Source organism: Babylonia areolata, chromosome 10 (genome assembly GCF_041734735.1).
Source record: "Babylonia areolata isolate BAREFJ2019XMU chromosome 10, ASM4173473v1, whole genome shotgun sequence".
Classification (NCBI taxonomy): domain Eukaryota; kingdom Metazoa; phylum Mollusca; class Gastropoda; order Neogastropoda; family Buccinidae; genus Babylonia; species Babylonia areolata.
This window is the reverse complement of record NC_134885.1, coordinates 24,620,479-24,647,725: the sequence shown is the minus strand read 5'-3', so window position 1 is coordinate 24,647,725 and position 27,247 is coordinate 24,620,479. Positions and strand designations below refer to the sequence as shown.

General features: G+C 43.7%; 2 protein-coding genes across 4 annotated transcripts in view; one reads left to right on the top strand and one right to left on the bottom strand.

The window, feature by feature from the left end:
* The window catches only part of LOC143286906 (kinesin-like protein KIF21A), a 112,069-nt gene that overhangs the window by 60,283 nt on the left and 24,539 nt on the right, over positions 1 to 27,247 (top strand). The window contains 5 exon segments of the mRNA XM_076594839.1: positions 1,381 to 1,416; positions 7,437 to 7,545; positions 9,369 to 9,395; positions 12,958 to 13,259; positions 14,611 to 14,751. Coding sequence (XP_076450954.1) covers positions 1,381 to 1,416; positions 7,437 to 7,545; positions 9,369 to 9,395; positions 12,958 to 13,259; positions 14,611 to 14,751 — 615 coding nt within the window.
* Positions 16,207 to 23,210, bottom strand: LOC143286907 (uncharacterized). 3 transcript variants are annotated; one of them, XM_076594841.1, is made up of 4 exons: positions 23,066 to 23,210; positions 19,691 to 20,857; positions 18,290 to 18,552; positions 16,207 to 17,560 (listed from the first exon to the last, which is right to left on the bottom strand). In XM_076594841.1, exons 2-4 carry the CDS (start codon positions 20,832 to 20,834, stop codon positions 17,333 to 17,335), a joined length of 1,635 nt encoding a protein of 544 aa, XP_076450956.1. In that variant the 5' UTR covers positions 20,835 to 20,857; positions 23,066 to 23,210; the 3' UTR covers positions 16,207 to 17,332. The 3 variants fall into 3 exon arrangements, with proteins under 3 accessions (XP_076450956.1, XP_076450957.1, XP_076450955.1); XM_076594842.1 differs by having other exon boundaries at positions 19,691 to 20,851; positions 23,066 to 23,209; XM_076594840.1 differs by lacking the exon at positions 23,066 to 23,210 and adding an exon at positions 22,732 to 22,933.

The window sequence follows — 27,247 nt, the reverse complement described above, 5'->3', positions numbered from 1 at the left end:
GTGCTGGTAGAGAGCATGGAAGAGGTGAATGTGTGGACATGCTGTAGACATTGCACAGTGGGCCCTGGATGATTCTGATTCTTTTTTCTTCTCCTTGCTGCTGTCGCCTGCCCTCCTGGGGGTGGGGGGAAACTTGAAAACTGCACACGCTGATGGGTTGACCTTTTTTTTTTTGGAACCCTTTTTCTCTCTTTACGTCTGTCTGTATGTCTCTCTTCTTTCTTTCTTTTTTTTTTTCATTGTGTGCCTTGAATTGTAGTGGCCAATCCACTTCTAGTGACTTTTGTAACTTTGCATTGGCTGTCCTTGTTTGCTTTGTGACCATGGAGCTTTTGGTTGTTCGCAACAACAGCTTTTGACATGCGTGTGGAGTTTTGGAGGAGACCAGTCTGGAAAACTTTTCCCTTGTTTTGTTGAATGATCTGTGTATAATAATCCCTGAGGTGCCTTTTTTGTGTGTATCTCGGCTGTTGTCATGCTGTTGTTTGTGTGGATTGGAGGATTGCTGTCCCTAACTGTTGACATGCCTTGTACACGAAGTGCGGCCTGTGTGTGTATGCATACGTGTGTGTGTGTTCGTGTGGTTGATTTTTGGTTTTGACAACTGCTGCGGAATGATTTACAGATGTTGCTTCATTCTTCAGTTGATTATACCAGTGCACAGTTTATTTTAGACTACACTAACATGGTTTGGTTGAGGGTTTTTTTTTGTTTGTTAGATATCCTTTTCAGATTGTGTTTTACCCCCAAAAAGCAAAAGGTGAAGAAAAGAAAACGAAACATTAAAAAATTTTTTTAGTGTCCAGTGCCTTTAGTTGTATGGAGTAGCAGCTTCCCATTTTTATCAACGATGGACTGCTGGATAGTGTCTCGGTGCTGTTGGCCAGTAATGACGCATTGCCTTTCCAATTTTTATTATTATTTTTTTGTTTGTGTTTTCTGTTTGGTTTCACCTCACTTTACATGTCATGTTAAAAAAGCAAAACAGAAAAAGTGGTAGTGTTCTTAATTTTTGTGCCCCATTACTCTGCTTATTTTCCGGTTTTTTTGTGTGTGTGTGCTGTACCCGTCCTCCAAACCCTCCCACCCAACCTTAACCTTCATCCTGATCTGGGAAGAAAGAGAGAACTCTAAGTTATTTAGAATTATGTTCTTTGGGTTTTTTTTTCCCATTCTTTTGTTACTTATTTATTTATTTATTTTATCACAGTTTGTTTGATTTGTCCTTGCTGAAGGCATTTGATTATATAAAAAAAAAAGATGGATAAAATAGATATTTTTGTAACAGAAGGAGAAAAAGAAGGGTCAAGTAATTAGGGGTTGTGTGTGGCTGGGGGTCAGTGTGTGACCAGTGGGTGTTTGTTGTGTTGACCCTGACAGGTGCTGCCCTCATCTCCCGTCACTGAAGGCAACTAGGTGACTTTTGGTTCAGTTCCTTTGCTGTTTGTGTCACAAAGACAGTGTGTGAATGAATACACACACACACACACACACACACACACACACACATATATATATATATATATATATATATATATATATATACACATACAAGTGGATACATTAAGTGTTCTATGTGAGAAAGTGCCATACATTGCCATCTTTTGTTTTTTTTTCTGCCTGTTTCTGTTGACCGACTCTTTCCATTCCAACTGCACCTTTTTGCGCTGTTTGCCTGGCTGGCTGTTATAAGTTGCATGAGTGTGGATGTGATGTCTTTTTACCGCACTGTTGATGACAAAGCCAGTTTCTGTCTTCTTACCTGTGATTTAAGCAACCCAGTCGTTTATTCCTTGTTTTGTTTTTTTCCTCTGACTTAATTGGTTTGTTGCTTGTTGGCGTTGAAAAAAACCCCAAAACAAAACAAAAAACAACAACAAAAATATACACAAAAAATCAGCTTGCATCAGACTGTGATTGGTTTGAGGTCATTGTGATCATTTCTGCCCTCCCTACCCCTGGCTTTTTTCTTCTTTTTTTTTCCCCCCTCGCTCCAGTATTTATGTCCGTTATTATGAGTTCAGATCAGTCAAGAGTTGATGAATGTTAATTAAGATGTGAGTGAATTGTGTCACCAGTGCCAATCTTTTTTGACTGATGACCTTTGGTTTACATTTTTTCTGTTTCTACAAAAGAAGTGGTGGAAGGACACAGTTATCATTCACAAAGTGGACTGGTGGAATCTGTGTGACTGGAATGTTTGTCTAATAGTGATACAGAGAATGATTCCTTTCGCTGTCTGATTACATTCCTCCCTCTGCTTGCCATGTTAAAAAAGAAGAAAGAAGAAAGAAAAAATCCAATGTAGATTTGCACAGAGCAGTAAAAAAGAAAAAGAAAAACAAATTCTGATGTAGATTTGCACAGGTCATTGCTCTTACATGTTGATAGTCAAGATGTGTGAGCTGCGTGTTTGTGTCTGTGGACGTTTATTGTTATTACTTGTACAGGCAGTTGCAGATGTAATTTAAGCTGTATGTTTATGATAAATACAGTTTTGTAAGAATCAAAAAAAAAAGGACACCTCCCTCTTCCACTTCCATCACTTGCATTATATCAGGTACTTTTTTTTTTTTTAATCATTGGGTATATCACTCAGTTTCAATTAAAGCTTAATGAAAAGCTACACTTATTGTGCTACCTTTAAGAAAGTATTATGTATACTCCTTTTCCACTCTGAATTCTATGCAACATTGTGTGCAAAGTTTTGGTGAAGTGTGGTTGATGCAGTGCTTTGATAATGAACATGGGGTTGTATTGTAATGAAGCACCCTTCATCACTGAGAGTGTGGTCAGGTGTTTAACATTGGAAAGAACTTGAAACACTTGCCAGGGCTGTTACAGTATCAGCACACTGATGTGCAAGGTGTAGTTGAAGACAGTAGCAATGACTGCAGTATCCAAACTGTAAACACCACATATTGCTAGATGGGATGTGCTGAAAGGGAGGGATGGGGAACAGGGGTGGAGGGAGAGCAAGGTTTATTATGTCACGACTGATCTCCAGTCATGGGATATGTAACACTGCATGGATGAAGGCCACGAAACAATTCTATCCAGCATTGCTGTGCCGAAGGAAAAGTAGAACATGCTGAAGTAGTACTGAGAAAGCATCTCTGTCCCGCTCTTTTGTTTATGTGAAATGAGAACTAGCAGAGTTACTGAGGCCCATGTTGTTAGATCTCATGGTTTATACTTGTGAAGAAAACAAGGGGAGAAAGAAAACCTGAGCTGAGGTGGGGGGGAGTTTGGTGAAGAAGCCATGCATAGTATATGTGTACATATACTGATACAGTTTGAGCTTGAAGTGGAGTTGAACAATTTTTTTTTTTTTGCAGTAAAGCCCACAAGGTCAAGTTGTTCAGAGCTTCAGTGTTAGTTTGGTGAAGGTTGCCTTGTTCATGGTCCTAAATGTTTGGGTTGGAGGTCCGTCTGGCATACATCCTTCTTCTTCTTCTTCTTTGTTTGTGGGCTGCAACTCCCACGTTCACTTGTATGCACATGAGTGGGCTTTTACGTGTATGACCATTTTTACCCCACCATGTAGGCAGCCATACTCCGCTAGGTGGGTGCGCATGCTGGGTGTATTCTTGTTTCCATAATCCACCGAACACTCACATGGATTTCAGGATCTTTCACGTGAGTATTTGATCTTGTGTTTCCCTATACACATGAAGGGGGTTCAGACACAAGCAGGTCTGCACATACGTTGACCTGGGAGATCAGAAAAATCTCCACCCTTGACTCACCAGGCGCCGTTACCGAGATTTGAACCCGGGATCCTCAGATTGAAAGTCCAATGCTTTAACCACTCGGCTATCGCACCTGTCATCTGGCATTCCAAGGAGAGCCTTGTGTGCACACAGCTGCACACACACATACATAAATATATGCGGTCATTGATGATTATGGTGGTTGAGAGTTTAAAAAAGAAAATAAATAAATAAAAGGATAGGTTAGAGCAGTGCTGGGAGCAACTTTTCTTTTTGTTGTTGTTGTGGAAGCTGGTGATTCTGAACACTGCAGATGTGTTGACCTGTAGTGTTGTGCTTTGACTGCTGTGTGGTGCAGTATCCCATGTCCAAAGTCACTGATTTCTTTTTTTTACATTATGTGATGATTGGATAGCCACATCGGTGATATCAACCATTCTTCGTGCTGTTCTTGAATTTAGAAGTCCTGTTTTCCCCTACTACAGTCCGTGTGCTGTGGTGAAATAAGTTGACAGTATTCTTCTCTGGTGTGTTGATCTGTTCCCTCCCCGCCACATATCTTTCCCACCCTTCCTTGGTGAACTGATTACTTTCCAAGTCCATGATATTCTTGTCAGTTATGTTGATTTTGCTTCCCCCCAATCCCTTATCTATGGTGAACAGAGTTTTTGAAAGCAATACTCAGTATAAAAGTGTTGCCAATAACCAATTTTTTTTCCCCCGAAACATTAAGTCAGTGATACTGCTCAGCTTTTGTGTTATTTCTCCTCTCATCCTTCTGTGGCGAATTGAGTATTACTTGACTGTGGTCATGTTTCTTGGCTGTTTCTGTTGGTTAGCAAAGTTTTGATGATGTGAATGGTATTGTTATTGTATAACTGAAATGCTATCTTGTGTTTCTGGCAGATGAAGTGATGTTCGCAAGTTAGGAGTTTAAGATGTCATCACATGGCGAGTAAGCCATCAGATTGCAAGATACCAGCACCGTGTACAGACTGTCAGCATTATCTGGGGATGATATTCGCGTTAGCCTTGAACTACATCATCGAATGTTTGCCTCAGCATTGGTTCTGTCAGACTGCATCTTGAGGTGTTCTCATTGTCATCGTGGTCAGCTTGGCTGGAGTGTACATGTAGGATGCACAGCATGATTGTAACCTGTCAGACACCTTGTGGGAGCATCCTTATCACCAACAGAGATGAATTCTGTGCACACATTTTCCCCTGTGTGTTTAGCAGTGTGTGGGTGGGAGGGGGTGGGGGTGTTGATAGTTCTCCTTGACCAGGCAATACTGTTCACCCTGTGGCGTGTCGGTGCACAGAAGGGGCCACAGTCACCAGCTTTACTGGAGAAGCCATGGCAGCAAGTTCGTTTTTTTTTTCTCTTTGTGATTCTCAGGGCCCTGTACCACACACCCTGTTGTATGCATCATCTTGTCCTGTGTGTATGTGTGTTCAGACACACCCTTCCTTGGACTTGTTTTTGGTGTACAGTGTTGCACAGTTGTGTCAGGTCCAAGGTTTTCCCAGCACTGATGTGACCTGCACATTTGCTGTAAATAGTCTCTGTGTGTTTTGTAAGTCTCTTGTCTGTGCACACCCTCCCACCTTGGTTTTCCTTGCCTGTGGTGTGGAGGAGGATTGTGTTCAGCTGTGACTTACACTTCCAGACTTGAGCAATCATCACTTGTGTTCAGATTTCTGTTTTGTCGGGAAGTCTGTTTCTTTATACCAATGACCTCAGTTTTTCGTGGACTGTAAAAATTGATGTGTACAAAAGTATTATTTTATTCTGCTGATTTTTTTTCTTTTTCGTTCTTGTAATTACCTTGACATAGTAGGTTTCACCTGCTGGGAGCTTTTTGGTGTAAATAGTGTAAATAGTTTGGATCTGCTGGTTGAACTCTCTTCTTTGTAGTCTGGAATAGTTTTCTACGGTGTGTTGATGGTGTGATTTTTTTAAATGACGTGAACAGTGATGACCTCCAAGATGTGACTGGATGAAGCGAAGGATGAAGTGTGTGTGTTTGTATTGAAAGACAAAAGACAAACTAATTACTCCGTTTGTGTTGAATTCAACTTTTTTTTTTCCCGGGGGGGGGGGGGGGGGGGGGATGGAAAACTCCTCTTTTGCCACTTAAGTTGGCATGAGGTGATGTGTGGCATCGTTCCACACATGCTGTTCAGTGACAGTGTGTATGTCAGATGCCAAATTGCCAGTGGGCACCGGCTTTGAGTCATTGTTGAGTTGCATGATTTTGCTCATCACCAGCATTTATCACCTTGAACAGTACACATTTATGTATGTGTGTTTGTGTGTGTGTGTGCGTGTTATGGTGTTGGTCGATAGTCAAAAGAATGGCATTGAAGGTGATGGCAGAAACACTCGGCCCTTTTCTGTGAAATCACAAGGCAGACAATGACAACAAATCAAACCTCTGTCTGTGTGTTTGTCAGGTGTGTGACTTGAGTGAATCAGGACTGTTGTGATGATGGCATGGTGCCTGAAGCATGATATCTTTATATGTTAAAAGGATCATTTTATTTCTAGTAGTATTGTTTTTAAAGGTTTTTTTTTTTAAAGATTAATTTTAAAAGGTATACTCCAGAACATTGATTGTAAATTGGCATCAATGTTCCTATATCATAACAGCACAGATGTTCAGCTGGTCACTGAATTTCCTGACCCCCCCCCCCCAAAAAAAAAAAAAGGAAATAAGGAGCCTACATATGTGGCTCTTCACTGTGGAAGAAAGGAAATCAGAAATCTTAGGCTAAAAGCTTAGTTTTATTGATAGAATCTCTCCTCCCCCCACCCCCCACCCCCTTTTTGTTTAGGTAAGGTTTGTGAGATAGCAGATGTTGATGAATAATCGTAAGCTTGTAATGTTGATGATGAAGTGTTTGTGTGACTGTTTGTTACTATTTCCTGAACACTTTTTTTTTAAACAAGTGCAACTGACACCCTTGTTAAACCAGTTCAGTTTTTGACTGCTGTAGAATGATAAAAGAGTGGTTTGTTTCCAGTTGGGAATAATTTAAATGTTCATGTGGGAATTAGTACTGTTTAGTTTTGGGCTTCCTCCTCTACTGCTCATATGCATTCCAAGCCCTATATAGGTGAATGTATGTCATAATGTACCTTACCTCCGAACAAAAGCATGCTTAGAATTGCCCTATTTGAATCTAATATAGGATTGATTGGTTTTCAGTTTTGTATCAATGTTCTTTTCTCTCTCTGTCTTTTTTTGAAAATTTTTTATTTTATTTATTATTTTTTTCTGCATTTCTAACGTCTTTTTTGTACCAGTTTCAGTAAGACTGTCGTATGAATGGTGTTAGTTGTCTTGGTTCGCATGTTTGTTTTTCATGCATTGAAGAATATACTTTTTCACCACGTCAAGTGAATGTTCCTTTCTGTTTTTTTCATGTTACTGATTTCTATATGTCCCTCTTTATGAATTGATTCTTATCTCGCTTACATTATAATTTCTTGTACGGTGTTTTTTGTTTTGTTACTTTTCTGTAAGTGCACACGATGAGTGTCATAGCATGTGTTGCGTGTGTGCACGGCAGTGGATTGAGTTGCATTGTTCTGACGGCTTGTTGTGTTTGGCACTGTCCCTGTCTCTTGTCTCCCCCTCCCCCTCCCCTTCCCTCCTCCTCGTCCTCCGCCTCGTCCTCCTACCTCCCTGCCCCCCTTCCTCTTCTGGCTGCTGTCAGCATGCTGGAGTCGGCTGTGGCGCCTCCCGTGGTCGGCATCATCTCTGCTGCTGCTGACTATGCCTCCCTGTCTGGGTCCACCTCCTCTCTGTCCGCCCGCAAGGAGAAGGTGAGTGACTGGGGTGGTGGGGGCGAGTAGGTGTCTCTGTGTGTGTGTTTTTGTTGTGGTGGTTGTTTCTGTGTGTTTGTGTGTGTGTGTGTGTGTGTGTGTGTGTTGCACATAACTTGGTTGGCTGTGTTCATGAGAGAGAATGTGTGTGTTTTGTTGTGATTGTGTTTGTGAGAGTTTGTGTGTGTGTGATTGTGAGAAATGGTTATATGTTTATGCCTGTTTAACATGTAATTTGTATATGTGATTCTGCATGCGTAAACATGTTGAAATCATTGTGTGTGTGTTCATAATTATGAGGGACATGGTGATGCGTTTATACATATAGAATATTGAATTTGTATGTTCTTATTCATGCGTTAACATTTTATTGTGATCATTGTATGATTTGTGTGATTGTGGTGAGTGTGTGAATGAGAGAGAGGGTTATGTGCTTTCTGGTTTGTGTTCCTGAGAATCATGAGCAGAAGCCTGTGCTCAGTTTTTACACTGATGATTAGAAGCAGTCAGGCACAGAAGAGAGCACAAAAACGGCAAAGAGGAAAGACTGATAGTAGCTCTGGTGTACCAGTTGTGACTGTGTTCTGAGTGATTTGTATCTGTACAAATGAATTGTACTGCGTGCAGAACCAGATGTCAGATAGTCACCTTTGTGTAACCCTGCACCCTGTGTGTGTGTGTGTGTGTGTGTGTGTTGTTGTTGTTGTTTGTCAAAGATGGTGCTTAGCCATAAAGTGGGTATACCTTTTTTGCTTGTTTTGGTGAACCTTGTTTCCCCCTGCCATTTCTTTTGTACCTTGCCAAACCCTCACCTTCCACTGTGTTAACCCTTACCATCCCACCCATGTTTGATTAACTAGTCAGTGACGTCCCTGGAGCTGTTACTGTTTCCACCATGTTGTGTTTATTCATGTGCTTATTATTGTTATTATTATTATTGTTGGGTCCCATAGCACGCTTCCCCAACCATGAGCACGCCCCTTATGCAGCTGTGTTGCTGTTTGTTTTACCACAGGTTCAGCATCAACAGGCTTGAGAGTGATTCTGTTTGGAAGATTACTAACTGATGCTTAGAATGCCTGGGAAAGTATGTGGGTGTCAGCCAGTGAGGGCTTAATCAGTGCTTCATTGCTGTAAAAGGCGTAACTTGCAGGCGCAGGTTTGGTTTAGTGAACCACTGCCAAGAGCTGATGCAATCTGCAGTGTTTGTTATAGGGTGGGTTGTTTGGAGATGAAGAGTGATGCAGAAAAACATGTATTAAGCATGAATTCCTACAGTGTCTGTCAATAAATGAGGTAAGGAATCTTGCATAGTGTGCAGCAGATGACCTCACAATTATCAGAGGATTCTGTATTTAGGGGGGAAAAATCATACAAGCAAATGAGCAAAGAAAGAAAAACAGTGCCCATCATCTAATATTTTTCACAGGGAAAGCAGGACTCTGGATCAAATGACCATTCTCTTGTTTCAGTCTGCTGTATAGAAAAAGAGTTGGCTGGAAGGTTGGGGGTAAAGGATGGGAAGTGACAGAGTCAGGACAATGTTTGCTGGAATGAAGAAAATTGTTACTCAGTGGACAGATGTCACGGGTTTCTTACCAGCAGTGAGAAGTGATGAAGAGGTGGGAGGGTGTGGGAAATGTCTGTGCAAGATCCTTATTTCGAAGATGGCAAAGGGTGGGAACTTTACACTCAGGAGTTCTACCTTTTAAAGTTTTTTTCTTTTTTTTTTTTGTGATATGAAGGAGTGATGCCTGTTACTGAGGATGGTGATTCTCTTAGGTCCCCAGTTGATGTAATAGCCATGTTGGTCCTCTTTTCAGCTGTACCAGAGACTGACTTTAAAGCCGGTAGGTCGCAGACGAGTAAGCCTCAATATATAGAAACTCTTTCTTAACTCTGGTTAGAAGTGCCATTGAAGCAATACACCTACCAACTACGTCTTTTGTGCATTCCATATCCATCTGTCTGATTGTGTATGTATATATACATGTATATAGATATATATGCCTTGATGTACATGTTTGCTGTATTGATGTCTATCCATGTAGCGACCTGTATAGCTGGTGTCATGCTGATTGGCCTGTTGACTGTCTTCTGTCCTGTCCACTGTGTGGGGGGAGGGGGAAGGGTCTGGTTGACTGGATGTGTGTTGTGTGCATACTCCTGTCTGTGACACCTGTCAGCCAGCAGAGTGTGGGCACTGTGTCAGTACAGTGGTTGTTCTCTGGTTCGTCTCTATGTACCCTTCAACCTTAACCCTCAGGCTTCATAATCATGACCTAGACAGCCCTTTGGTGTGGAGAGTAACTTGTGTTGGCCAGGACAGGTTCCACTGTAACAGCTCCCTGATCTTCTAACCAGCAGCACTGTACTGGTACACCTCTGGCTAACACCCACACCTCTGGTCAAGCGTTCATTCAGTTCTCACGCTAACAGTCATCATGAGTCATGATTTGGTCATGTTATGTCAAATGGCATTCAGAGTGATCACAGAATTGTGAAAGTGATGCTTAACAAATGCACAGTTTGGCTTATCCAGGCTGATGCAAACATCATCTACAATTATCTAACAAACTCAGCTGAGTTACAAATCCAGTAATGAGCTAAGTTATATTACGTATTTTAATGCTTCCGCATCGTTTGACGCATGAGGCAGTCAAGGTGCTCCATAGTCCATGGTTCTCAGCCAGTTTGCTGGTGTCACCCCATTGTCTGTCAAGTCTAAAGTCTCTCTCTCCACTGTTTGCTGCCAGATCATTTTGGATGATTAACCATACAGACAGTTTAATGGTAGAAGTACTAGAACACTGTACTGTCTTGAAGTCTGGTAATGGGCTGAAATGATAACTGTAAATCTCAAGTATCCCAGTCAGGGTAAAGACATGGGCATATGGCTGCAAGTAACTGAACAACCAAGTGAATTAGAACAGAAGCTAAATCTTCTAAGTATGTGTATAGATAACAGTATAAAACAGTTGATCATTCATCAGCTTTCCTAGAACGTTTTTTTTGTCTTTTGAGCTTTTTAGATTTCCCTTTCCTGGTTTTATAATGATTTTCAGCACACTTGACATTCAGTACTTGGCACATAACTTACATACTTTTAGTTGTTGTTAAAGCAAATTCCACCTACAGCACTATATTCTATAGTGTGTGATTAATAATTGTAGTGGAGTTGTTCAGACTGATTCACATCCAGAGTGTGTCAGCTGGTTGAGAAGTGCTTTTTGATTGAGCTGTATGCTGTCTGAAGTGCGACTCTCACCATGTCACTTAGAATTTACAGACTGTGAATATGTTGGCAATCACCTTCACCAGGTGTAAATTTAAATAAGAAATAAAGTGAGACACCAGAGGTGTATTTGTTACACATGTGTATGTTCAAAAAAGAGAGAGGCTTGTTTGTACCTGTCCATCAGCTGAAGTGTGGGACTATGTTGATAGGGTGTTTTGATATGAGCTGCGTTTTTTTGCGGCCATGATTTGTAAGGAGGTTGGTGTTGGACCGGGTCTGTACCTTGCGTCTAGATCTGGTGCTACATCTGGGATCTGTACCTGGCATTATACCTGGAGTCTGGACCTGGCGTCTAATTGTGGGGTATCATCTGTGCCATGACACCCTAAACCCTGCTGCCCTGTCTGCTGTGTGTCAGCATGCTGTCATTTGCATTTGCATGAGCTGCATCATGTGGGGAAAGTCCTTTCTGTGTGTGCGCTTGGAGCATGACAATGTAACCAGACTGACCAGCCTGCCAGTGGATTGTTCAAGCACTGTGAAATGTGTGAATGTTCAGAGCAGACTGCACAGAGGATGTCAGTTTATTCACAATCAGTGCGCAGTGTCATCATGATGTGAATGGCATCAGGGGTGGGTGAGGTTTACCAGCTTTGTCTTTTCAGCTTGAATGGGCTTTGCCACAGGTCCTGTAAACTGAACAGCCTTGTGAATTGACAGCATGGAGCACATGCACTGTAGGTCTTGTTCCAGAGGAGGAATATCATGTTTAGATATGCTGGGGCAGTTTCCTCAGCAACACATTAAAAATATTAAGGCTCATTGACCAACATGGATAGTGTATCATTCGCATGGCTCAGACTGTTGACGTGTGTGGTTTGCAATATTAACAGTAACGCTATGTTGCATGTGTAAAGGTAACATGCAGGGTTGATTCTGTGACACGATAATATATCAGACCTCCTGTCTACACTGGGCATGTTTCATAGGTCACTGTCTGCACAGAAGGGGAGATTTACACCTGGGACTGTCATCCTTGTATACACCATGTAATGTCTTAGCTTCTATGAAATAGTGTTTGTCACATTCTTGTATGTTTAGCTGTGGGTTAGAGATTGGATCTCCTTTTTTTCCCAGTTTTGTTGCATAGAGAAGAGGTAATTGCTTACTAAATATCAGTCATTATCTTCAAAGATTGTATATAATATAGTTATTACTGGTGCCCTACACTTCAGGTCATGGATGTATTTATGCTTGATTTTGTAGATTTGTGATGTGGTGTGTATGCTATAAAATGGGGGAATACAAATTGTGAAATTAAATGTACATGTTTTTAAAAAATGATTTTGCTGTGCTTTTGTTGTTGTTTATTTACATTATGGATTCAGCATGTAATAGGTAAGAGTAGTATGTATATTGTTGCCCCTACCCTTTGTGGTGACATGGGGATTTGTTGTTGTTTTTAAGTAGCTTTTTTATTTTTTTAAAATTTTTGTGTGTGTGTGCATTCTCAGAACTTAGCTTCAGATCCCCCATTATGGCCAGTGATTGGCAGTCCCTTTGTGTTTCTGTAGTATTCAGTATTTTTTTAAAAAAAGAAAGAAAAAGAAAACACTCACAAAAAAACATCAGTTCAAACAAACAGCTTGATGAAGGGGCATTGTTCAAGTTTCTGAACTGTGCCTTCAGCTTTCAGTCTGGTCATTGTAACATTTTCTGATTGGCCCATTGAACGCAGACCAACTTTCAGAGCCAATCAGAAACAATGGCTGTGCCCCCAACAACAGTGCTAAATGTGCTGTGTATGGTAATAGTCTGTTTTAGTTAAGAAAAGAGAACTTATAGACTTTTCTTGAAGTCAGGGATTCAAAGTAATAGTTTGATTCAAAGAAGTGACAAAAATTTAGTTGATACTTCTGTTCTTGATGTTGGGTTTGAATTCAATGTTTGAGTGGAATTTTCCGTTAGAAGAGTAGAAAAATAAAAACAAAAAAACACAAGGATTAGAAGGTTCAGTCCTCAGTTGATCCCCCCACCCCCAACCCTGCCTACCTACAATCTTCACCACCCCACCACCCCCATGGTGTGTGGTTGGGGGGTGGGTGGCTGGGTGGGGGGCCCAGGGACTAAGAGGGAGGTAACAGAGGAGAGATTTCATGTGGTGTTGTGGACAGGCAAGGCGCAAGACGGCCACTCCTGAGGACCTGCTGTATGCGGGGTCTGTGGACACCGTTTCCTCCCTCTCCCAGCAGCCCCCTCCCCCCCTGCTGCCAGCAGTGCCAGAGACCCCTGAGGAGGAGCGTGCTGTCAGCATCGGCAGTGCCATCGTGGTGGAGGCCATCCGGGAGGAGGCTGCCAAGGTGGCCGTGGAGGAGTTGGGGGAAGGGGTGCCAGGCAGGACACTGATGCCTCCTCCCCCTCCTCCCCCCAAGACATCCACCACCACCTCACAGCTGCCTCGCTCTACCTCTGTCAGGTAAGGGTTTGGTCAGAACTGCATTTTATTTGAAAGTATCACAGTACAGTACAGTACAGATAAATGTATGACCTTGTTAGGACAACAAGAAATATCTTACATTCGGTCCTTTCTCAGCGTACATATATTAGAATACTAAATATATGACTGTCCTAAAACCCTCTTGGCTGAGAGTGGGTATGTAACTTGGGTAAGACACTCTCCACTATAATCAAATACTAGCCCAGGTAGTTGGGACAGCAGTTGCCTCCTCTGCAAGTTGGGGATGTGGGGAGGGCTTGATGAAGTGGTTTAGTTGTTAAAGATGATGGTGATCACTGCTCAGATAGTGGTGTCTGCTTGTGAGACATCTGTGACAGGATTCAGGTTCTTCCTTTGGTCACACTGTATGTTTTCAGTTCCTTGCTTTGTTATTTTATGAACAGAGGGAATGGATTATCAGCTGTGCTCATGAAGGGTCATTTCATACAGATTTTTTTGTTGTGTCTTCCCCCACCTCTCCAGTTTCTTCCCCTTAACCCTCCCCCACTCCCTCCAGGCACTCATACACTCCTCCCCCCATACACACATGCCACCTCTATCTGTCTGTCTGTCGGTCTCTGTCTCTCTGATTCCTTGTCTGTTTCTGTGTCTCGTGGAACATATATTCTTGGTTCATGTCGTTACCGCTGATGTTGTTTGTTTTGTATTTGTAAGGGAACAGTCTTGCATGATCAGTTTCTGTCTTCAAAGGGTCCAGTTGGCTTGTATCATTTCATCCTTTGTGTCTGACTAGTCAGGCCATGAAAAAAATTATAAACAAATAAATGGATACATCATTAATAAATGATTAAACAAATAAATGAATTATATATATATAAAGTAAGCAGATAGGTAATGAAATAGAATAAGATGCAGAAAAAAATATATATAGAAATAAATTAATAAATAAGTAAAGATAGATTTTTTAAAAAATGAAGTAAAAAGACAATAATGATAATAAATATATGAGCAAATAAATGTTCACACACACAATCTGATATTTTGAAATGAGTTCAGCGTAGAAAATCAATGGGTATGAAAATTTTGTTCATCATGTTTTTACCACTTGAATTTTGCACATGAATCACAGAATAAGCATTTTTCCACCCATATGCAGTAAGGTAAATGGTTTACTTTATTGCTTTTGTTTTATCAGTCATTTATAAAAGAAGTAAGAAAAATTTTCAGAGTCTGTGTCATTTTTGGTAATGATTTTGTTTTTAAAAACCTTTACAGTGGGCTAGTTTCAAAGGGAAGTAACAAGGGAAGCAATGTGCCAGTAAAGGCAGAGTTATTGTAAACGTGGTTCTGTTTCCTTCCTTCCTGTCAGGAGCTCAGCACCCCCTGCCCCCTCCCCTAGCATGCGTCGCCGTGAGCTGAACCGTAAGTCGGCCAGCCCTGAACCCTCACCCATCATGCGGCGGAAAAACACCAACAACAACGATCGCTATGGCAGCCATTCCAGCTCCATGTGAGTAACTTTGTCTGGTTGTGTATCATGTGTGTATCATGTTTATCTGTGAGCGTGTTGATCTTTTTGTGTGCAAGCACTGTTACAAGTCAATTCTGTCACTTCATTACATGATATACCCACCTGTGATGGCTCTCTTGGCTCATAGCTCCATCTTTCTCTTTGCAGGTTTTAAAAGTACTTTGAATTATTTGAACAAATGACGTGCCTTTTTCATGTCCTCATAAGTCTTTTAAAAGTGATCCAGATGTACAATTTTTTTGAAATTTTGCCTCTCCTTTTTAAGAAAAAAACAGCAACACAAAAACAGGAACATTGATTCAGTCAATTATTAAATAAAGCATAGCAGCGAAATGTTCCACCTGAAATAGAATTTTGGAGTATGATAAAAGAGCCCGATCCTGAAACAGTATTGTTGTAGAAATCATGGTTCTCATCTGTGAAACAGAAAGTGAATCATGCAAGGAGCATAAGCTGGCAAGCAAAATCCTGTGCTTTTCATCTGGGATTCTGAGGTGATAGTTTTAACAGTTTAAAGTTGATTAATTTTATGATTAAGAATCAGTATGAATCCAGCAGTTCTGATTCCTTTATTCATTGCACACAGCCAAGGAAGGATGTGTCTCTGCACATGCTGTGATTCACTTGGCTTAACTCACTCTACCCCACAGCCACATTCCTGTTTCAACTCTCCTGGACCAGCACTACATAAGACCGCTGCAGTAAAAAATTGGGTTCACCAAAATGGCAAAAATCGATGAATTGTTGATTTAATCGGTCAAGCAAAGCTTCATATTCATTCTTCTGGAATCCAAAAACAGCTCAGTTTAAAATGCCAACTGTACGAAAAAAGAATAACAAAATTATAATAGTTTGTAAGTATGAGAATACTTGTACTCTGTCCACAGGGGAAATAATCATGGTACAAGTTTACTCATACCTGGAGTAGAATGAGTTAAACATATAAGCCCTGAGTGTGTATATGCATGCATGTCTGCATGTCTGTGTGTGTGTGTGTGTGTGTGTGTGTGTGTGAGAACCATTCAGCGTGTGTTTGGAGTAATATATAATGGCAGAGGTGTACGATGAAAGAACGATGAATGAATTTGATTGAAATATGCAAGTGTATGAGTTGGAGAGAGACAGACAGAGGAGAGAGAGAGATTAAACTGCAAACAAATCAGCAAGTGAAACACTCGTGTTCTAATCAGCCACCACCATCATCACCAGCATCATCACCACCTTTATAACAACAGTAACAGACCCCTCTTCCTCCCTCCTGCGTCCCCTTCACCCCCACCTCCACACCCACCCCTACCACTTCCCCCCACATCCCTCAGCTTCTCCAACCCACTCCCCACCCCCACACCCTCCAAAGAAAAAGAAAGAAAGAAAAGAAAAAAACTGAATCAAATCAGTCAACCAGAACAGAGAAGTGACAGACGTTTGGTTTATGGCAACCCTTTATTGATCATCTTTGGTATAAACACACTTGTCAGTGCCTTGTATAGCCAGAGTGTTGATTGATAAATTATGTGAGTGGTGCAAGCACATGAGCAGAACAGATGCTCTATCTCCCACCACTGGAAGCAAAAGCTTTGTTCAGGGAGCACATTATTCTCCATGCTTGGACACGGAGAAACAACAAAATAGATCACTGTGTTTCACCCTCTGGATTGCAGGCAAGAGTTTTGTGTAAGTCTCTAAACCATGGCGACACAGTTCACTGGAACAAAAAGGTAGGAAATCTTTACGGTCCAGGGACATGGAATGAAGTCCAAACTTTTTTCAGTGTCAGTTGCCAGGTTTGCTGCATGTTGGCACCAAGTTCTGGTTGCCTTGTGTGTATTTATATATGTCCACCTCTTCAGTTAAAACAAGGTTATATAGTGAAGTAATCTGGCTGATCTGGGTAACTGAAAAGTGAGTGCATTGAAAGACAGTAGGATAAATGTCACATGGAAAGGTAGTCATGAAAGAAAAAACCAGAATCAAAAAACATATGAGCAGCAACCAGAGATGAGTTGAGAACATGGGTTACATGTTTCAGTCCAACCTTCACATTGTGTTCCTGTGTACAGACACAACAGCAGAAGCGGGAAGCCACTGAAATGTGCAAACTCAAAGAAACCATGCACTGCGAAAATATGTGAAACACTGAAGACAGTCTTGGCCACTGTTGTGAATGGAAGTTATGTACAAAGCCCTGATTACAGCACTTTCGGTCCATCACTTGAACACTTTCTTCCTGCTTGAAGCGAAAAAGGAAATGCTGACCAGTACCGAAAAATGTCACTGTTTCATGCAGTACCTCTGTTGAAAGGTGACACCATTGTTACTCCCCCCTCCTTCACCTCCATTTCATTCTGTTCCATATAAGCAACATTTGTGACAGATATTTACATCAGTGTTTCGAAAACCTGGCAACTGCCCTTTGGCTGGAAAGTGTTAAGATGGGGGCGTATGTAGTTCATTGGTTTCTTGTTTCCCTGTACATTGTACTACAGTGTTGAGAGCATTGAGGTCTTTCCTCTTGAACCTGCCACCCTTCCATTCAGCGGTGTGGAGGTGGGGAGTGCAGTCAGGAGGCGGTGTGCACGGCACTCTGGTGTTCCAGAGAGGACTGGGTGATCTCCCTGATGGTCATTGCAGCCAGCTGGGGTCGCTGCTCCCCCCCACCCTTCCGCTGGTGGGACAGCTTGCTGAGGTAGCGGTGCAGCTTGGCGTTGTGGCTCCTTCCTGCAGCACCCCCATCCGCTGCCCGCTTCTTGTGCAGGTGGTGGGGCAGCTTGAAGGGCTTCTTCTGAGGCTGCAACCAGAGAGGGATGGATGGATAGGGTGTTTGGGATACAGGGCCATTGCCACTTGTGAATGAGGTACAGTCACAACTATACTGTGTCTGCGTTCAAATGATAATGCTGGTAATGAGTTCAGCAAATCATAAAGTTAGAATTAATCACAACTGGAATGGTTCGCATGAATCAATTAAATGGGATCAAAGAAAGAGAGATGGGGATGTTACTTTCAGTGGTGAGTCGTGAAAGGTGTGTAGATATGGTCATTGATAAGAGAACTGTGGAAACAGTATGGGGAACTGTACTGCAGCATGCTTGTGAGGGTTGGCCTGTGGTCAGACGTCTTGTGAAGTTGTTAATGAAACCAGCGGCAGCACACTGCTCATGGGGATGGGAAAACCCATGATGACTGATACAGAATATGTATTGAGAGGACATGGCAAACAGAGGAAGCAGAAAGAGTACTAATGCAGTGTTAGCACTGTGAACAGAGGAAATAAGGGAGAATACATGATGTTCTTAATCTTAGAGGATGTGGCAGAAGAAACAGAACACATTATGTTTTTATCACAGAGGACATGGCAAACAGAGAAAGCAGGAAGGGTAGTAATGCAGTGTTAGCATAGTGGACAGAGAAAATAGAGGGATAACACATAATGCTCTTATCTTAGAGGATGTGGCGGAAGCAACAAAATACTGAACATTTTTAGCAGAGAGAGAGAGAGAACGGCATTAGTTCTGACCTGGGAGGCCCTAGCGGTGGTGGCCCCACTCCCCGGCACTGAGTCCCTGTGCAGCAGCATGACATCGGCGCCCCACTGGGGGTCATGGGGTTGGGGGAGGTCACCGGCCAGACGCAGGTCCTCCTCGTTGTCGTGCATCCTCTGGCGCGTGGCATGCAGGATCTCCATCAGCATGCGGCCCTTCAGGCGGGGGTCCTCGCTCTGCACGTATATCCCCTTCCACTCCTGGGTCTCCTGGGACATCAGGGACATGTAGGTGGCCCCTGGAAACAAGAGGCAAGGCAGAAATGTTGAGTGGTTGTTGTTATATGCTGGGTTTCATTCTGTGAAGATCTCATAATCCACTGTGAAAAAAACACAATATGGCATGGGCACATCTCATGGTTGGCAGGACTTACCAAGACAATCCTGCAAGGCAGAAAAAGGAAAGGCAGACAGGAAAAGAGACAAGGGTACAAAATCCCTGAATGGACAACCCTAAGGCAGCGATGCTCTGAGAGAGAGAGAGAGAGAGAGGCGAGAAACAGGGAATAATGGAGAGAACTGGTTGCCAGGTCATCAGTGGTGCTCCTATGATCTTGAGACTACGGGATCTCTTCTTGCTTGTCCATCAGTTTTGATGATGACGACAGCTTGCGCATCTCATCTGTTGTGGACTTGTAGGTGGCTATGGAGCCCTAATTCTTGAACAGCGTGGTAGTTCACAGTTGGGGTAGGTAGGGGAACTGTCCTAATTCAGCTGGCACATTTGCTGCTACATTCCTGTTCTGATGGGCCTCTGAGATGCTTGCATGGCGTCCCTCTTCAAAACTGTCATGTGCCTGCCTTGAAAGAGAGACCCCGCCCCTCCTCTAGAGATATTATCATTACAACCCCATACAGACTACAGGATAGAAGAAGAATACATAGTTCTGGAGAAGAGGGCCAGACACAGTCATATATGGTGTTTTAAAATATGTGCTCACACTGGGAGCATGTGCTCCTTCTTCTGTGTTTGTGGGCTGTTTCTCACATGTTAAGTCATATTTCTGGGCGGGCTTTTAAAAAAAAAAAAGTTTGATATGACCATTTTTCCCCTGCCATGTAGGCAGCCATACTCCATTTTTTTGAAAATGCATACTGGGGTATGTTCTTGTTTCCATAACCCAACGAAAGCTCATATGGATTGCAGGATGTTTAACATTGCATATTTGATCTTCTGCATGCGTATACACACGAAGGGGGTTCCGAGGCAGCAGCATGTCTGCACATCTGTTGACCTGGGAGATGGGAAAAATCTCCCACCCTTTAACCCCACCAGGTGCGCCGTTACTAGGATCAGACTCATAAAAACTCAGGGTGAGAACCCCGCACTCTGACCATTCCGCCACCTGCACCCTGTCATTGTTTCATTGTCCTTACCGGATTGAGCTGTAGCTGCAGAGTTTGCACTGGAGTTGAGGCGCCTGCGCAGACGTAGGGGAGGGATAGAGGATTTGGTCAGCTGGGTGGAGGCTGGAATGGAGGGCAGAACTATCCTCCTCTGCTGACCCAGCTCCCCGTCAGGGGCATGGGCTGTCCCGTCGTGGTCAGACTCCTCCTCCCCCTCTGTGCTGCCCTCGTCCAGCTCTGGCAGGCGGGGGGCGTGGTGCGGGAAGTGGTCCACGGTGGGTTTGGGAGAGGGGTGGTCAGTGGAGGTGCTGTGTGCTGCCCCCTGCTGGTGGTCAGGGGCAGGAGGGGGAGGGTGGCGCCGGAACTGCACCTTAGTGCTGGAAGTGACACCTGGTGGCAGCTGGAGCCAGGGGGGCCGCTGGATCTCAGTACGCTTGGCGTCGTCAATGGCGGGGATTGGTCTGGAGCGCTGGCTGAAGTGCCGGCACTCCTCCTCCACCTGATTCCTCTCCAGGTGTGTGCCAGGGCCGGGGTGGGGGGGCAGATGGTGAAGCCCAGAGTCCCACACACTGCGTCGCACCCCGCTGGCCGAGGGGATGGTGGGCAGTGTCATCAGCATGGGGGCCACTGTCTTGTCCTTCTGCCACTTCTTCACCGCCACAGGCTTTGCCTTTTTCTGGGTCTTCCTGCCTTTTGCCACCCGCCTGTCCCCTGCCCTGCCCTGCACCGGTGTTGCTTTTGCTCCCGCTGGGGTGCCCATGGTCTGAGTGCGTGGTGTGTCATTGTCGTCGGAGGAGGACTTGGGATGGGTGGATTGGGTGTTTTGTGTGGGGGGTTGTTGGATGGGGGGCAGGAAGGAGGCATTGGAGACATGCGTTGTGGGAGGTGCTTGGTGTGGGTGGTGCTCCATCTGTGCCAGCTGCGCCCTATGGGCGGCCACCTCCGGTGCCTGGCTGAAGGAGCTGTTGGGGTCCCCCCACCTCTTGACGGGGGAGGAAGGGGGGTCCTGGGGGGTGGAGGAGGTGGTGTGCAGGTCCTTGCTGCGGAGGCGCAGCTGGGCAAGGTGGTGCTGCAGGTGGTCCTTGTCGCTATGGTAACGCTCCATGCTGTCGCGCAGCTCCGTCTGCAGGCGGTGTCCCATGGAGGGGCGCATCATGTGATCGTACACCCCCATCTCCCCACCACGCTCACCTGCACCTGCCACAAACCTCTCACAGTACAGTGACACCCTGACACCCCTGCCCAGTCAGTCACACTCAGCACATCGTGCTTCTTGATACACTTAAGTTAGGTTTTCTTGTTAATGCAGAAAGCCTTACGAACAATTACAAGCTGTGCCTTTGATGAAGCACTGTTGTATATGAGTGCACGCCTATCTCATGAACTCTCTCATCCTCATGCATAGTGACGAATTCTCTTCTCTTGAGCTCTTTCGCTACCAAGGGTCTGTGTGATGAACACTCCCCAGCGCCAAATGTTTTAGACTCGAAGCTCTTAATTACACACACACACAGAGGCATACACACACAGGCATATACACACACACCTACTCCTCCCACCCACCCACATGTACATGCACTCATGAATGAATCCTTATGGAATATACAAACACCAACTACACAAACATTCTTTTCATTTATCTGACATTCAGCCATCCTTGTCAACCCAGAGGAAATGGGCTGACACTCTACACGTAACAGTGGTTGAAAGTTCTCTTATTAATTTTTTTAGCAGTAACAACTAATAAGGTATGAATGGTGGCCTAGTGGTAACGCATCTGTCAAGGAAGTGAGGGAATCTGAGCATATGGATTGAATCCCACACTGACCAGTAGTTTTCTCCCCCTCCACTAGATCTTGAGTGATGGTCTGGATGCTAGTCATTCAGACGATAAACTGAGCTCCTATGTGCAGCATGTTCTTAGTGCACAAAAGATGGTCTCACTTGTTTACAGGTTAAAACTATATGCTTTTAAAACTAAATATAATAAAAACGTCACTGTGCAGGACTGCTCTCAAAAACGCATATAGTGATATACTTTTTGAATGCGAGGCCTCTAAAGTCCTTTCTACCTAGATTTTTGGAATAATCGTTTAAAGATGTTGATAATTTTGTACTGCTGTTAAAAATTTCTGAAGGTTTGCTTTGCATTCCATTTGGACGTTTGATTTAATAAAGTTTACAGTTCTCGCTCCTTTGTACATGGATCTCTCCTCTTTTTTTTTTTTTTTTCTTTTTTGTGTGTCTTAAATCACATTATGTGGATAGACATTATTAAACTGAAAACAACACACACACACACAGAGCAACAAAAGGATTTTCCTCAGCAAAATTCTATACAAAAGAATCCTCTTTATTAGGAAAACACACACCTGCAGGCAGAAAAAAAAAAAAAGTTGAAAAAAGGGGGTGTGCTGCACTGTAGTGACTTTCCCTGTGAAGCCAGCGAGGCTGACTGCCTGAATTTCACATAGAGGAATCTGTTGTGACAGAGTAATTCAGTACAAAACAGCACAATACAATACCAAACACAACACAACACAACACAATAGAATACAGTACAGTGCAATGCAATACAACACAATACAATACAGTTTCAGTTTCACTTTCTCAAGGAGGCGTCACTGCGTTCGGACAAATCCATACACGCTACACCACATCTGTTGAGCAGATGCCTGACCAGCAGCATAACCCAACGCGCTTAGTCAGGCCTTGAGTGCATGCTTACATATTTGTGTACCTATGAAAGTGGATTTCATTTTACGTAATTTCGCCAGAGGACAACACTCTCGTTGCCATGGGTTCTTTTTCAGTGCGCCAAGTGCGTGCTGCACACGGGACCTCGGTTTATCGTCTCATCCGAAAGACTAGACGCTCAGTTTGATTTTCCAGTCAAACTTAGGAGAAAGGGCGAGAGCGGGATTCGAACCCACACCCTCACGGACTCTCTGTATTGGCAGCTGAGCGTCTTAACCATTCTGCCACCTTCCTCCTAATACAATGCAGTGCAAAGACCCCATGGAGACAGGGTTGGCTGTGCCATCAGCACAGAAACAGATACAACAACATACCTTCTCTGTATGGTGAAGACATGGTGAAGCCTCAACAAAAGTCCTATGCTGTTGTGTTACGATCAAAGTAATGTAACAAAACACTATAAACAAAGTTAAAATGGAAAGTGTAGCCTTTGTGGCTTAGAAAAACAAAATGGTTCAAGTGAAAGTGGACTGAGGAGTGTTCTCAAGACTTCCCCCTGTCAGCACTGAAACACACAGTCTCGTCACAGTCCAGCTGTCCTGTCTAAGGTTTCTTTGGTAGAAAACGTCAACCTACCCCAACCTACCCCCCGCCGACATCATCAATGCGTATTGTTGTTCTTGGATTGAGCATTGCATTGTGTCTCACCTTGCCATGTGTGGAGCAGTGGGTGGGAAGGCCTTATGTCAACATACAGTCCCCTACACTGACTGACTGACTGTGGAAATCGTGTGCAGGCAGTGAAAATCAGCAGGAGAGGGTGAAGTCGACAACCACAGCACTGTCGTTACTGGCTGACTGGGTTTTTTGTTGGTTTTTTTTTGAAGGGTGGGCTGGGGTGGGGGTGTGCAGGGTAGTCTGGCGGTGGTGGGCTTAGGCCTTTTTGTGATTGGTCAGTCAGTGCCTGTGGGGCACCTCTCTTACCCTCTCCTCCTCGCTCTCCCCTCCCCTTTCCTTCTCCTCCCCTCTTCCCCCACCCCTCACCAGCCAGTCACGTCTATCCTTGGCTGTAAAACAAGTATCAGGGAACTTGTTCTATCTCCCTTCTTACCCTCCTCCTCCTCCTTCCTTCATTCCTTCACACCCTGACTGACTTTCCGGTACAATATGTCATATGCATTATTTGTACACACAGACACACACAGACAGACACACACACACATACACACACACACACACACACAAACTAGCATACACACTCACACAGATGAGCACATACACACACACACACACACACACACACACACACACACATTAGCATACACACTCACACAGATGAGCACACACACACACACACACACACACACACACACACACACACACAGATGAATGTTTGCACACACACACACATTAAGATACACATAAAGACACACACACACACTTTCTCTCTCTCTCTCTCTCTCTCTCTCTCACACACACACACACACACACACCTTTCTCTTTCTTCAACACAGAGATCCTGTTCAGGGCAATAAATAATCCTTGTTTAAGGGCAGGGGGGACCCATAGTGGCAGCCTGTAGTGAGTGAGGCGTGACTTGTAAAATTGGTGTTGAGTGTCTGGGCAGGGGATTTATCGGCGTAACAACTGGAGGATCGGAGTACAGCCTGTCTTGAAGCCAACCGGCCCTATCCATGAGTGGTCGTTGACACTGACTTTGATGGCACGTAGTCAGCTAGCCAGCTAGTTGACAGCGAACCCGGCTGTTCGTGAGGAGTTTTTTTGGGGGGGGTGGGAGGGGACGGGGGTGTTCATCCACTGGTTTAAGTTTGTAATGAGTGAAGGTGAATGAGAAATTGTCTGGCATTTAGCTAGATGTTATTCTAGTTGACATCAGACCTGGCTGTTAGTTTTGGGGTGGTGAGGGTGGTGTGGGGTGTTTCATCCACTGTACAAAGTATGTGATCATCCACTGTGCAGAATACGTGATAAGTGGAGGTGAAAGAGAAATTGTCTGGCACTTAGCTAGCTGGTATTCTAGAAAGTTGACATCATACCTGGCTGTTAGTTTTTGGAGGGGTGGGGATGGAGTGGGGTGTTCATCCACTGAATAAAGTATGTGATCAGTGGAGGTGAAAGAGAAATTGCCTGGCATTTAGCTAGCTGTTATTCTAGTTGACATCGGACCTGGCTGTTAGTTTTTTCGGGGGTGGGGATGGAGTGAGGTGTTTATCCACTGTACAAAGTATGGGATAAGTGGAGGTGAAAAAGAAATTGTCTGGCATTTAGCTAGCTGTTATTCCAGCCAACATCAGACCCGGCTGACAGTGCAAGGGGTGAGGAAAGGATGGAGGTTTGTTCACAGAATAAAGCATGTGAAAGTGGAAGAGAAATTGTCAGTCAGTCAGTAAGGGTTGAATTAGCAACGGGATGGGGGGGGGGGGGGGGTATTAGGAAAGAATGTTAACAGTATTCTTCGGGTTATCTGTGAAGTATACAGGAAATGGCCTGTTTTAAAACTTTTTATTTTTTTTATTGTTTTGTTTTAGTTATTACTAGTTGTTTTTATCCCAGTGCCTTCCCCCTTTGGAATGCTAGGGGTCTTTCAGTATGAATAGCATCCCTGTCTTCTGGAAATTGTGTGCTATAAATTCCCTCGTTTCTATCACTTTCTTTGTTTCTGCCTTTTTTCTTTCTTTACTGTTGTCTCCTTTTCTGTCTCCCCAGTCCATTCCCCTTTCTTTTTTCAAGCAAGCCTTGACACCTTTTTTTTTCTCTATTCTGCAGTCTGTGATGTACTATCTGGGCTGTTTTTCTCTGGGGATTTGGTAGTGAGATTTAAACACTGGAGTTGGCACTAGATGCCCATTCTGCAGTGTTATTTGACTATACGGCCTTTTTAATTAAAAATTTTTGGCTTTGAAGTATTGCTGTTTCCTTTTTTACAATTGGGAGTGATAAGTTAAGTGGAATGGCTGGCGTCCTCAGTATGACCTGGTCTTATTTCCCCTAAGGAGCTAAATGGTTCGGATTCTGTGTCCTGAACTGGGTTGTGTGGGTTTGTCTTGGTGTTTTTTGTTTTTGTTTTTTTGTTGTTGTTTTTTTTTTTTTTTGGTTTGGTTTTTTGTAGATGTGACATTTTTGTGTTAACGCTGTTCAGTATTTGTATTGTTTGGTGTTGTTGTTTTTTGTAGATGTGACATTTTTGTGTTAATGCTGTTCAGTATTTGTATGGTTTGACAGTCCTGATATGGCCCTGTGTGGTCAGTTGGACTATAAGCAACAAGAACTAGAACTAGAACCCCAATGCCTGATACCTGTGAAATACTTTGTATTTTTTTTTAATGGTTAATGACATTTTCTTTTAATTGACTGTTACTGGTTATATATAAGTAATATAGTCACGATAACCTTTGTACAAAATGTCAGTACCCCTGGGAATGGAAAATATCTACAGAGAATGGAAAGTTATGGAAAGGGATTGAGGAGAGAGTGAAAAGAGATGGGAGTGTAATGGAAATTGACTTCAGGGAACAGTGGTTGACTGCTAAGTACAGAGAAAGGATTGACTTGAAGAATACTTGCTACCTTTCCTTCCTTGCACACTGTGTGTATAACATTGAATCATGTTGACTTTCTGGGAGGAACAGGAAAATCAGTTTTAACCTGAAATCCGACTGACAAACATACACTGAGACCAGTTGAATTTGCGGCCTGATGGGAAAGCAAGCACTGCTTTCCTGTACAGTCATTAAGGTAGTGTGTGTGATTAAGTGTGTGTGCACAAGTGTGTGTGCATGTGTATGTATACGTGTGTGTGTGTGTGTGTGTGTGTGCATGCGTGCGTGCGTGTGTGAAGGTGAAAGGGATTGGGTGACCTATCTGACTTAACATGAGTGTTCCAAGTGGATTTCTCTGCACCGCTGACCATGAGATTAACTAGCCTAAGAGGGTATCAGTCAGCCCTACACACCCCTGCCCCAACCTCCTTCAGCTACACTATACCTCCCCATCCCCCCCCCCCCCCCCCAGCCCCCAACCCCCAACCACTACCTGTGTACCCATAGCTTTGATCTGCACGCTTGAGTGGTCCAGGGGAGATAGGGTATGGCATGCGGCATTAAATTGGCAGCGGCTGGAATATCGTGTGGGTTTGCTGCCAGGAGTTTAATAAGGACAAAGGCTGTTGATGTTGGCACTGTCTGTGGTGGCTTTTTATGTTCTGACCTATGGGGAACAAACTTGTTTTGGAAGCTAGCCTTTCCTAGTTTATGCCCATCCTAAGCCTGTTTTGTAACGGCTGTAGCTCAGTTAGGAGCATTGTCCTTTGAAATTTTTATCTGGTTTTCATTTCAGCAGCTGTCTTGAGTTCAGTTTTAGGCTGAGCATGTTTTTTCACCAGATGTCATTTAGTACAGGTGTCCTGTTGTGCAGGCAGCTTTCTTTGGCACTTTGTGCCTACCACCAGACGTTCAGTACAGCTGTACTGTTATAATAGGGCAGCTTTCTTTGGCAGTTTGTGCCTACCACCAGACATTGTTCAGAACAGGTGTACTATTGTGTGCACAGCTTTCTCTGGCACTTTGTGCCCACCACCAGACATTGTTCAGAACAGGTGTACTATTGTGTGCACAGCTTTCTCTGGCACTTTGGGCCCACCACCAGCCATTGTTCAGTACAGGTGTACTATTGTGTGGGCAGCTTTCTCTGGCACTTTGTGCCCACCACCAGCCATTGTTCAGTACAGGTGTACTATTGTGTGCACAGCTTTCTCTGGCACTTTGTGCCCACCACCAGACATTGCTCAGTACAGGTGTACTATTGTGTGGACAGCTTTCTCTGGCACTTTGTGCCCACCACCAGACATTGTTCAGAACAGGTGTACTATTG

Coding starts and splice junctions, on each gene's coding strand:
- LOC143286907 (XM_076594840.1), bottom strand. CDS start 22,753: ATGTCTTCACCATACAGAGAAG. Junction 18,553..19,690: donor TGCAGCTACAGCTCAATCCG/GTAAGGACAATG, acceptor TCTTGTTTCCAG/GGGCCACCTACATGTCCCTG. Junction 17,561..18,289: donor CCACCGCTAGGGCCTCCCAG/GTCAGAACTAAT, acceptor CTCTGGTTGCAG/CCTCAGAAGAAGCCCTTCAA.